Raw genomic sequence first — 13378 nt, 5'->3', positions numbered from 1 at the left:
TTGACATAATTATTTTCATTCCTTATTGCAATGATAAGGAATGAAAGAGCGTGACCATTTATGAAACGATGGTGGTACTGAAATACTGGCAAAAAATGATTTATTAATTAATATGAATAGGGCTATCTCCCTGCCCCGAGAAAATGAATATATCTACTGTTTATTTACAGTGCTTTTATTTTTTTGTACGAACTTCAAAGTGGTCAAAATGTGATAGGTAGTGCTTCTTCACATCTGTAAACCTTCAGAATATGCAGAAACAATAGAAATGTTCAAAAAATTCCACTGTAAGAGCTCCATATGTATGCCCAAGCAGACTAACCAAGAAAAAAAATAATAAATATATATATATATATATATATATATATATATATAAAATTACCGCAGATATGCAGTATGTCTAATCTGAGAGTTAGGTCAACATTTTCCCTCATATATTTTGCACTTATTTTGATATTGTGTGTGTGTGTATATTGTGAGATAGGAAATCTTTATATCTAAGACCAGGGTAGAAAAGTTGTAGCTGTAGGATATGCCTATTTCTGATGTATATATCTGATAAAATGAGCCTGTGTTTACCAAGCCTCTTGTGTATTGTGATGTGGGGAAACTAGCTTGTTTTTGGTTTTTGTTGTTCTGTGTGAATATGTATTCCAAACGGTCTGATGAAAGGCCACATGTTAATTAGATCTTTTGATGTGTGAAGGTCCAACATTGAAGGCAGGAACTTTTAATCCTGGATTCTTTGCATCTGAAAACCAGGTGTAAGTCATCACAGCGTTTCTAGAATTTCACAGATAAATGTAAATATAGTTAGCTTTGCAATGCATGTAAATTTATGTTTTGCTAAGCAGGGTTACATCCTGATTCTAAAAATAGACTATTTCTGAACTGTATAAAATATGAGCTGTGTGAGCATGTAAGTGTTCTTCTGATTTTCATCTGACCTGATCACACTGGTATCTTCCACAAGTGTGTGAGAGCAAATAAACATCTTGCTTCAAAGACATGCTTGGAAACATCTTGAATATCGCTGTATTCCTATGATCTACAGATTAGACCTTAAATCTAATCCGCTCTCCGGCTGTCTCTGAGGTTTTGGACCCAAGCGTTTCCAGTACCGTTGTTCTGCCTGCTACCCAGCAGCCCTGGTCAGTGTGATAGGCCAGGGGGGCATCCATTCACAGCAACCTGGATCCATAGTAAGAGGTCCGGAGTTACCAGCCCAGGTACACCAGCAACGAGACACGCTAGCAGCATCAGTTACGCAGAAGAAACACGGTTCTGGATGCCGGTATAGGAGTCCAGTGGTGGCAGCAGGCCCCTCCCACTGCAGCAGAAGGGGCATATTCGTAATAATTAAAGGGGGCGGTGGCAAAGTAAACCCAGCCGGTTCCCAGCAACAACAGACAGGGTGGCATAGGCGGTCCATCCTGTCACACTATTATTCTAATGTTGAGGCTGGAGGAAGGCCTAATTATTAATCGTGGGTGCTATTGATTTAACGCCGGGGCTGGTTGGAATTTTCTAAATGTACCCATTTTTTTTTCCAAATGGGGCCCCCAACATTCCAGGATCCAGACAAGTCACAACTAAAGAAATCTGAAGCCACAGGTGGTTAAAGTGACAAGAACAGGTAGGAGAGAGGAGGACAGTCTATGAAATGTTGTGATTATAGTGGGACAATCCCAATGTTTGGTGAGTGTTCTGCCCAATGTAAGGGGCAGGCCAAGACTGTGAACTCTTTATGTACACACTGCATTTTTTATATACAAAACTATGGTACTAGATGTCCTGAAAGTCAGGAGTGCTGGGACATATGTCAACCTCTGGCGAGCAGGCACTGCACCCTTGTGCCAAGGGTGTACACAACAATGCAGGTTTTTTTTCTGTAGGAGGGTGACCTAGCGCTTTGCACCTGCTAGCCACGCTCCAATGATGCATAGCCATGCCCTCAATTGTATGAACACACCCACTACCACTTTTACCAATTTTTTTTTTCAATGCTCAACTATAAGGGAGGCCCCATGAAGTTGTTGTACCGGGGCCCTGAATTCCTCTTAGCAGCCCTGTGTGTGAATAAAGAGTAGACAGGGCAACATAACCACAGGCAGAGGAGAAAGTTGGTGTACTAAACATGTAAACAAAAAACAAGACCTGCTTCACTCCTTGCTAGAAAAAGACATTAACGCTTAGCAATACTTAATGTATTATCACACAGGTTGCATAATGAATTATCTTAGCCTGCTGATAAGTTTCTCTGACCATAGACCTGAGTCTATAGCAAACCTGACTCCAAACATATTTTTTTGTTTGCCACCTGTCTCTAGGGATTATGATAAACACTTATGCGCCCACGATAAAACAGAGATTGCTGATACAGAAGATGATGTTTAATCTCCTGTCTGGCAATAATGCACATGTATTTTCTACTGTACACAATAACTTATTATACAAACACACAACTTTAGAGCTTAAAGCTGCACAACCGAGTAGGGTGAAAAAAAATCATCTTATCTACCGTGCCCCTCATCGGAAGCCAGAAGCTGTATGAAGCTGCGGAGGAAGGTGTGACTGCATACACCAATGAGAAGCTACAGACATAAAGAATGCAGCTTCTTATTGGTCACCCTGCTCACAACGCCTGCAGTTATTTTAAAGTGCTGAGCAAAGAAGACCTGTGGGGTCCTATATGACAGAAACTGGGAAAGAAACTCTTTCAGCATGCAATTCTCACGGCTCCACTAAGCAGCAAGACAGTAAAAATTTACTGATTAACTGGAAATGCTGCTTTAAGTTATGTAATGTGACCCAAAACACCAGCTAAACTCTTTTTGAAGTCTATTTACAAGCCACTCATGTATGCAGGTGCACATTTAGGGGGGTTCCATTGCCCAGAACACCCCTCTATACCTCCCAACATTTAGAATCACAAAATTGGAAAAAAACAAACCTCACCCCCGTTTCATCAATACTCTGCCCACAAATGCGCAAGGTGAGTAAAACTCCACTCACTTTTGGTTAAGTCCCACCCCTTTTTCAGCCTTTGAATAGGGATGACCCGGCAAAATCAGGACAGCTGGGAGGTGTGTCAAGTTAGCACTGAGCAAAGTATTTTACCCTTATGGCTCATATGTGAATATATATTGGGTTCAGAGATTCTTTCTATAGTTATGCCAGTGGTTCCCAAACTTTTGCAGTTCGCGGCACCCTTAGAGTCTCCATAATTTTTTCAAGGCACCCCTCCAAAATAATTATCGAGCAGTCCCGTTTTATAGGTAGTCAAAAAAACGTAATAAGTATTTAGGTCAAGACAGAGATACTTATTTAGTTGTATGCAAAAATAATACACATAAATCCAAGGGAAAAGAATATTTTTATATTTTTTTTTTTCAATTATATTTCTGTCAAAGAATAATTTACAGCTAACTCACACTGTGCTCCTTCATCATCTCCACACACTCTGTGCCCCCTCTGCATCTCCACGCACTCTGTGCCCCCTCTGCAACTCCACACACTCTGTGCCCCTCTGCTTCATCTCCACACACTCTGTGCCCCCTTCATCCACACTCTCTGTGCCCCTCTGCATCCAAACTCTCTGTGCCCCTCTGCATCCACACTCTCTGTGCCCCTCTGCATCCACACACTCTGTGCCCCTCTGCATCCACACACTCTGTGCCCCTCTGCATCCACACACTCTGTGCCCCTCTGCACCCACACACTCTGTGCCCCCTACATCCACACACTCTGTGCCCCCTGCACCCACACACTCTGTGCCCCCTGCACCCACACACTCTGTGCCCCCTGCATCCACACACTCTGTGCCTCTCTGCATCCGCGCTCTGCATCCTTTCAGCCCCCTCTGCATCCGAGCTCTGCAGCCATCTGCATCCGCGCTCTGCTCCCTCTGCATCCTTTGTGCCCCCTCTGCATCCGCGCTCTGCCCCCTCTCTCTGCCTCCTCTGCATCCTTTCTACCCCTCGGCATCCGTGATGTGCCCCCTCACTCTGCCCCCTCTGTATCCTTTCTGCCCCCTCTGCATCCAAGCTGTGCCCCCTCGCTCTGCCCCCTCTGTATCCCGCCATGGCCGGGAAGAAAAAGAAAAAGAAAAAAAAAAGAAAAACTTACCAATCCGGCGGCACCTGGGACCCAGCATCCTCTCTCCTGCTGCTTCTCACTGAATATGTCAGGCGTGATAACGTCACGCCGGCATTCAGTGAGAAGCGAGGAGGGAGGAGGTTGCTGGGTCCCTGGTGCCGCCGGATTGGTAAGTTTTTTTTTTTTCTTTGTTTTTTTTGTTTTGTTTTTCTTCTTCTTCCTGGCCACGGCACCTCTGTGACAGCACCCCTGGGAGCCGCGGCGCACAGTTTGGAAACCTAGGATTTATACTATACATTTATGCAATAAGGGAAGCTGCACAGTTGAAGTGATGAATTATTACATAATATAATCGCAATATATATGTTTGTCAATGTAGCTAAACCAATGTTTATATTAGGTTGCAGTATTCCTTTAATCTTCTTTTTATTGGTTCAGTATGATGTTATCCTAAATTTATTCTAAACACACACTGAACTTATAATGGTCCCTTATGAGTGTTCACTGTGACCTTCAGCTCTGCACTGTTATCATGTCTCAGTCATGAGCTATTAGTGTTATAATGCAGTCAGCAATCCTCAGGTTGATGCAAGCACTTAACTGTCAGTATGGCAGACTATTTACCTCCTATTGTGTCTATTGTCTTTATTATTCTAGAACAATGAAGGGGTTAATTGTTATAGCTAGTGAGAAAACGGGTATGCATTTTATGAAATAAGAGATTTTCTGTCGTCTGGATTAATGTTTTATGCGTGCCATGCATAAATGTATAACAATTATGTCCCTTCTGTCTGCTAAATAAATAATTAGCCACAGTTAGTGTTATGAAATTCATAGCATGCATTTATTTGACACATAACTGCTCCTAATTTCTGCTGAGGTTCAAGAGCTACCTGATCTTACACCAGAGAATTTAAGAGCCATGGAAAGAACAGAAACCAGTGTATAAAGAATAAAAAAACAGCACGCAAGAAAAAGCTCAATTAAAAATTAGTGACTTCATAAAAAAAAAACCTTTAAAATCCACACTTCAAAAACACACAGCACATTCTATGCAAGACATTGCCTTGGTCTGCAAGTCTACTAATAGCTGAGTAGGGGCAGGCTAAGGCTGAGGGGCAGGGGGCCATCTGTCCCCCGGACTGGTCCCATAGTGGGCTAACTTTCCCATTAAAATAGGCTGCTGAGTCGAGTCTTGCCCCGGGCTAAAATTTGCCAGTCCTCCCCTGTAGCTGAGTTATAGACAGCTTTTCTTATTTCTATTTATTAGTAATAAGGCTACTGTATATGTTTTACTGTATTTGAGTGTGTTATCTTAACATGCGTCTCTGTATTCTATATATATAGAAGTTTGTTTGTTTGTTTGTTTGTTGGTGAATATCTTCCGCAGCTCTCATGGTAAAGCTGCCAGATTTTACAAAGTTATTTAGTATCGAAAAAGTAACCTATTAGACCACATAGCGACATCGCGACAAATCGACAGAGCGACAAATATTGAAAACATAATTTTTGGGTTGTAAACTAAGAAAACAAGCAACCAACAGAGATGAGATTCAAAGCACTAAAGGGAAAGCAGCCCACCATGAAAATTCCCGGTAAGGTCTATAGACAGTTCACCTCAGCTTAGGTCTGTTCTCCAGTTATATCTTCTGTCTCCATGTCTCGTTAGTCCTCTTAATAGCCCCTGCACAAGTAATGCTGCTTTTATGATGCATAGTGGCAGTCCTACAAACATGGGTGTGAGGGTATATTTTATTCCTAAAGATTAGTCAATTACTTGTAACTATTAAGTAATATTGATTGTGATTGTAAATGTGCTCTAAGGGTTCAAACACAGTAGGTAGCCTTAAAAAATGGCATTTTACCTGCCACCCAGCCAGCAGCATCAACCACATACTGGACGTAGCAAGAAGTTCTGCCTCTAGTTTGAACTACAAATTTCCTTCCCTATCTCTTCCTCTCTCCGATTTAAATAAAAAACAGTCATCAAAATATCTTCACTTTTCTTTTATGTTTATTATACTTTTGTTTTTATTTATAAATGTTATTTTAAAACAGATTGCATTGTAATGGCAATCATCCTCTGCATATGGTGTTATTCTGTTTTTTCTTTTTGTTTGTTTCTATTTGATACTGTTAATAAAAAGTTGTTAAAATAGCTTATTAAAGCTTGGGGTAAATGAATAGGGTTGGCATATGTTGTTAACCTTTGGCAGGATCTCAAAATATTGCATTTTCTTACTATTTTGTCCAAAATGTCCATGTATATTACAATTAAAATAAAGTTATATTTATTCTTATATGCTATCAAAGAGAGACCCATTTGTCTTAAAAAAATATATACTGACTATATATATATATATATATATATATATATATATATATATATATATGTATATATATATATATATATATATATAAAAAATTAGGTTGGGTAGAGTAAAGAATTTCAGAGGTTTTCCCAATGAACTGATGTATTACAAATAAAAGAAAATTGACCTGTTTCATATGGTGCAACATTTTACTGATCATTAATGAGTCTCAATGTGCTATTTGAATTTTCAGTCATCCCAGAATACAGTACCTTGATACACTCAAATAGAAATGTGAAAACCATGAGCATTTTAAACATACTAGCAAAATGATTTATCTGTAAGACATAACTGTAGAAGCAATGTCGCTGAACATCTCACCTCTTTCTGATGATACTTTATTGCTACCTTCAGCTTTGCCAGGTCATGACACTTCTGAGGATCCAGCTCCTCACTCTGGTCATCCCTGTGGTTTAGTATAATTTCCAGTTCTCGAGAGCTCCGTGCTTGGTCAAGCAGGTCCTTGGCAAATCGCTTACATTGCTGAGACAGTTCTTCGTATTCTGCCTTGAACTCATTCTCCACTTTGCTGAGCTCTTTCAGCTCCCATCCAAGGCGGAAAGCTGTCAGAATGGGGTCCTCGCTGGATAAGGCAATCAAAGATGGGCTGGCCAGAGCCTTGTAGATGTTGAGTCTCGACCTAGAGTGTCTGAGGCTGTCAACTTCCGAGCTGGAGACACATTCCACACAGTTGCAACGTATCTGGTGCGGGCGAGGTATAGTCACCCTTCTTTGGACTAAAAGTTTAATAATTTCATAGTTATTAGTGTGAGCTGCCAACATAATTGGTGTAATGTCTGGGGTGAACTCAGAAAACTGGGTGTCCATCATTAATGTTGGTACCTAAGTAAAAAACAAAAGTAATTATTGCTACATTTTGTTTACAAAGCAGCCAATATACTCTATCAGTAAATAAAGTGAAAATAATTAGGTGTAGAAGAGATTTACATAAACATACAGAGATAATAGGTAACGAGAACACTGTCACGAGGGCTTACAATCAAATTATATTAAATTACGTTAAAGGAAAAAAAATCAATGTAAATTTTAGAGTGTATCTGTCTTCAACACACAATGACAATAATCAAATATATGAACATATATAAATATAAATAAACATATGCTACACTTACTGCATGCTATAGCTGTGTAGCTTTTACTATATTAACCTTTTTACGTGTCTCCATGAAGTTATTCATCTTTGGGGCACATGTTAGTGCCTGGGGCAAGAAGGAAATGTGAGTTCCCCATCCCCAACCCCTCAATTGTAACCAAATTAATGTTAGACACTCATTCCCTGCGCCCCCCCCCCCTCCATGTTTGCGCCTTGGGGCGGCCACCCTTCTGGCACAAACCTAGTTACGGCCCTGCATATAAATTTTCATGAGAAATATTAAAGGATATCTTCCAAATTTTGACAGGACATCTCAAATCACAGACCACAAAAGGGACAGGACATGTACAGAAATGGGCGGAGTTTCACTCAAAAGCGGTCATTTTGAGGGATGATATGGGAAGGGTTTGGGTGGATCAGGGACAGGTTCTATTTTGCGTGTGTCAATGTTAGGCGATATGATAATGGGAGTGTGAACATCACCTGTACTAAAAGAGCATGCTCACTGTGCTCCTGAGAAACATTCTGTGACATCATTAGACTCTGGGAAGAATAAGATCATGTGATAATAACTATATGGGAATAGAACCAAAGGACCTTAATAATGTGGCATTATTACAGGAAGTAGAAGACAAAAAGGCGCTTTATAGCTTATATATCAAGAATGACTATGTGTGTTAATAACTAGGGGTCTGATTCATCAAGGCACGCATCCTGAGCGCAACATGCTTTTAGTATTAAAACAAACGTATTCAGACTTTGCATACTGCTGAAGTCATCAAGGAATAGATATCAAGATACGTGTGCTGTTGAAATCGAGGGCAAGTCTGCTGTGCTCTACTGCAAAAGACCCTGCAGGATATGTTCAATATCTGTGTGGATTATAAATTTGCAAAATAATTTTTTTTTTTAAATTAATGTCACCAGTTTTTAATATAGGCATTAATGGTAAAACTGTTAATAAAGTTTTTTTTCCCCCATGAAATACATTTATTAGGATGTTGTTAATGTCTACTGAGCATAAAATACATTTTTACTGTTGCTCATGATTGCAAACACATGTTATAGCATGCATATGAGACTGTCATTACTACCGATCAGGACTAGTCCTTTAGCTGGAGCAAGAGATACGGCACAATAACAAGTAACTTTGAGATTGTCGGAGCTGGATTTCGATGTGGCTGCGTACGCTTGAGTTTGGCATGCCTTACCATAAATTGGCAATGGCAAAATGCCCATTCCCCGCCCAGTTCCCTCCCCGAAATCATAAGCTGTAGGACGTGTCCTATGCATTCAAAGATGTAGCAGAAAGGGCTCCATTCACTGACGTATCTCCCGGTTCTTGGAATGCGCAGAGTGATTAGCGTATGACACACTCAAAATCGGCAGATACGTGTCTTGATGAATCAGGCCCTAGGTCTTTACTCAGGTTGTACCAAACCTCCAACCTGTCCCTATTTCAGGGAGACAGTCCCGATTTTAGGGTTCTGTCCCGCTGTTCCGCCAGGGGAAGGCTCAGGGGGCCTCACGCGGGCCACCTTATGCCCATCACTGGTGTATTGTGTGTAGTGTGGAGTGTCAATATGGGCTTGAAAGTCTGTGAGCTGAACCATATCTAGAAATGTCTTGAAATGCAGTTTGAATGGAGCATTCTGCTGTATGATCTTATTTTATCATTTTAATTCAAGTGAAGAATTCCTGCAAGATATATACATTGATTAATCTTTTCCATTTGATCTTATCACCAGACATATGCTGTAAAGAAAAATGTTATTTCCTACAGCTTTGTATGTTTTCACTTATTTAAAACTGTCTCTAATTTCAATGTAGAAACTCAGGAGATTTGATGCTTGAAATATTTCTATTCTTCAATATTTCCTAATTGCACTGTGCAATTCCTCTTATTCTGTATACTGAATGCAAATGCCAATATCTACTGCTATTTTCTGGGTCTTATGCATTTATAACTATTGAATATGAATATAAAAATTACTTTACAATCAGGTTCAGTAAGCATGGCATAATGTTAATTGTAGAGCAACGAGGTCAGTTTAGACTGTTTTTTAGATGCACACATGAAATAACAAAGTGACCCTGGAAATTATTGCATTGAGAATTAAATAATTGATATATAACATCATATTGTATCTGTGTTATTAAAGATCAGACTACATAACATGCAAAAGACATGTTGCCTGGATCACAACGACAAGTCAACAATTTGAGCCCTATACCGTTTGTGCCAAGTTCTGCCAATCCGTTGCCACCTCCCATTTAGAAATGTAGTCCCGCTTCTTTTACCAAGTCTATAAACTTCTCCAACTTTGCCAGTAGTATCCTCAATTAGACATCAACCTCACACATTTCCATTTTACAACAGTGCATACGGTGAAAGTGGAGAAGGGACGGAAAAAAAGGCAACATGTATGTAAGTAAAACCAATACCCAGGAGAAAAGACATTGCAAGTTATTTGCTAACATTGCTCAAAACTGTAAATCTGTTCAAAATCCATAGCAACTAATCAGATGCTTGCTTTTATTGTCTAAATTGCACTAGACAGATGAAAGCTACTTTATTATTGGTTGCAATAGTGTTTGTGTAAATTTACACCTTTAAACTATGTTAGTAAATTACCCTAGGAGGTCTATTTATTAATAGGAGAAAAACTATTTAACAAAGACCCCAGACCGTTGTAGACAATCCCGGTGTAGCCTGAAGCTTCCTAATGCAAATAAAGAAGCACTGATAGAAAACCTTCAATATCAAATAAATAAATAGGGGCACTAATTTGATAATAAAGCTTTGCTGATTTTTTTTTTAAAATAGTTTTAAACACATTAACTATAATAGAAATGTCATAAAAAACCCAAGCATAAAAAACTAAATAAATATCCTTATTTGATCTTATACAATAAGTGTAGCATCCATAGATTGTAAGCTTGCGTGCAGGGCCTTCTCACCTCTTTGTCCGTTTTACCCAGTTTGTTTATTAGTTTACTATGTTTGTCCCCAATTGTAAAGCGCTACGGAATATGTTGGCGCTATGTAAAAAAATGATGATGATGAAGCCTTTAAGTTTTAGGGGTATATTTGCTAAACTGCGAGTTTGAAAAAGTGGAGATGTTGCCTATAGCAACCAATCAGATTCTAGTTGTCATTTTGTAGAAAGTACTAAATAAATGATAACTAGAATCTGATTGTCATAGGCAACATCTCCACTTTTTCAAACCCGCAGTTTGGTAAATATAACCCCTAGGTGTATTCACCTTAATGTAAAATAGAACACTATGTAATATTCTGCAATCCAGGCTGCAATCTTGTGTTTCACTTATGCAGTGGATTATGATAATCTCATATCCTATTCACAGCCACTTATTACTTTCCCAGCATTTGCAGCTAGCAACTCTAAGAGATCTTCAGCCCTTTTAGTTTTCCGCTAAATATGTGATAATATAGTTAGAAATCTGTAAGCAATATATTAGCGAGTATGTAATGACCTCAGACTCAATCCATTTTCTATCAACTTTGTCTTCTGTGACAAGCAAATCAACATCCTGCTCAGTGCTTCCTTGGAAATAGAATAACAATAGCAGAAAACTAAAAAAGTGCTATTGAACAAAATAAATTACTATTCAGTGTAGTGCAGTAGTAAATTAAAACTACCAAGGGCCGTTAACGGAGCTCAAGGCATGGACTCCAACTGCCCATACTTTTCATGTTAGATTGAAAAATTACATATTTTTGAAAATATCCATACAGCAAGTTTCATATACCAAGTAATTATAGTACACAGCAAAATATCTTGCCAAGTTTATTGCAAAATACAGCAAATCGCATTGCCTTAAACTGTCTATTTCTTTTCAAAGTCATACTTGAGCCACTGAGATTGAATGGGCAAGGTACTGCCTAATATACCATTATTATAATCTGTCACTAGTGAAGTGTGTTATCTACAGTGCATGTGATATGTATGTAAGGGTACATCTACCCACATCCAGGGGCAAACACAGGATTTCTAGAAGGGGGGGGGGGGAGTTACAAATGCTTGGTTTAAATAAAAAAAAAAAAGCACTTGCTGCAATTATAATAAAAATAGAAAAGTACAATGGATATAAATGTAATAATGTATGTTAAATAAACAAAAATGAGGTATAATGTAAGCTGTGTATTAAAAACAAAACACATATATTAATCTCCTTTAAAAAAAAAAAATCTTGCCCATTTTACCAAAATAGTATCATGTAATACCTTGTAAACGAATACAACAAAATGAATACTAATCTCCCACTCAAACAATTAAATAAAAAAATAATACAATTAGTGTCAAACGTGAGAACAATCCTGGAGGCCATTTTATTGAAGACAAACTTAAATAAAACATAGGCAAAAACCCCACAAAAATGGGTCTTAGACTATAGACTGTTGTTGTTTTTTAATGCAGACAGGAGGAGGAGGTTCCTTGACCTCATTTACTCCTTCTAAACCACAGAACTGTAGTGATTCAAGTGTATGTGGGGTTTCTGGGCAAGATCGCCCCTGACATCAATGTGTCCCTGAAAACTGAGTCAACAGGTCCTAAATATGAGATATAGCTACAGTGGATAACCACCTTTTCCCAAAGGGAAAAAACACTCCGGTGATAATGAAATATGAAATCAATATTCATTAGAAACAGTGTCAAATGATAACTGTTAATCCTGACACAATGTACAAATACCACTTCCTAATGCATAAACATGGATTAACAATCACACTGAAGCTAGTTCTCAGGGCCTATTGCATACTCTGCTTATAAGAAAGATATAAAACACACAAAAGAACAGCGCTGTGTAGACTGAAAAATCTCCAAAGTAGAAAATTGCATATAGAATTACTATATGAAAACAATAGGTCTCTATTTGATTGGTGATTAAATGTGTTTTTAATATAAATACAATGGTCATACCAAAATCATACAAAAATGAAACACATAAAAAATTATCCACATATTGACTATAACATACTAGATGGTATCATTAGCTCCAACTCGACCTTTAGAGAAATAATCTAGCCAGAATAGATTTTTTTCCTATGACAATTTACATAGCTCCCAACATTCAGAATCTCGGAAGCGGGACAAAATAAGCCACACCCACCCAAACTCCGCCCACTTATAACCAAACTCTGCCCACAAACAAGCATATTTGTTCAAAACCACACCACCTTTCCCACTAAGCCCTGCCCCTTTTGCGGGACGCTTATAGGGCCGTCCACCCAAAATAGTGACAGTTGGGAGGTATAACCTCAGGTCTGGGACAGTGAAAATAAACAAATCTGTCTGGAAAATAGAATGCTCTGAAGGTTAAGTAATTTATTTTATCAGATTTTTTTTGTAGGACAAAACAGTGACCCCTTATGTTACTATAACAGATCACCCTTGTCATTTCTGCAAAATACATACGGACCTTCCTTCATTTACGCTATAAATATAGGCAGTATTCCTAATCAGTTTATTCAAATGAAGATTACACAATTAAAATATAAAGATATTTAACAAATTGTAGTAGTTATTGCATTGGCAATGATTATGTTGGGTCAGATACTTGCAGAATTTTTGCAGTTATTTTTCAGCCAAAAACAATATTTTTTGACTGCAATCTGTCATTCCTTCACAAAAATATATTGACAGTGGAATATAAAATGACCTCTCCCAGTCACAGAAATTAAGGAAACCGAGATTGCCATGGCAACCAACAGTTATAGTAAAATAAAAATGAAAATACATAGTAGTTTGAGAAAAGAAATATGAAAATG

At 38.5% G+C, this 13378-nt stretch overlaps 1 protein-coding gene across 1 annotated transcript in view; it reads right to left on the bottom strand.

Moving 5' to 3' along the window:
• The window catches only part of TRPC5 (transient receptor potential cation channel subfamily C member 5), a 262565-nt gene that overhangs the window by 93768 nt on the left and 155419 nt on the right, over window positions 1-13378 (bottom strand). Inside the window, exon 3 of the mRNA XM_075184312.1 lies at window positions 6792-7313. Coding sequence (XP_075040413.1) covers window positions 6792-7313 — 522 coding nt within the window. The remainder of the gene's footprint in view (window positions 1-6791; window positions 7314-13378) is intronic.

This window comes from Mixophyes fleayi, chromosome 9 (genome assembly GCF_038048845.1).
Source record: "Mixophyes fleayi isolate aMixFle1 chromosome 9, aMixFle1.hap1, whole genome shotgun sequence".
Classification (NCBI taxonomy): domain Eukaryota; kingdom Metazoa; phylum Chordata; class Amphibia; order Anura; family Limnodynastidae; genus Mixophyes; species Mixophyes fleayi.
Note: the sequence above shows the minus strand (reverse complement) of the source record. Positions and strands in the feature narration are given on the sequence as shown.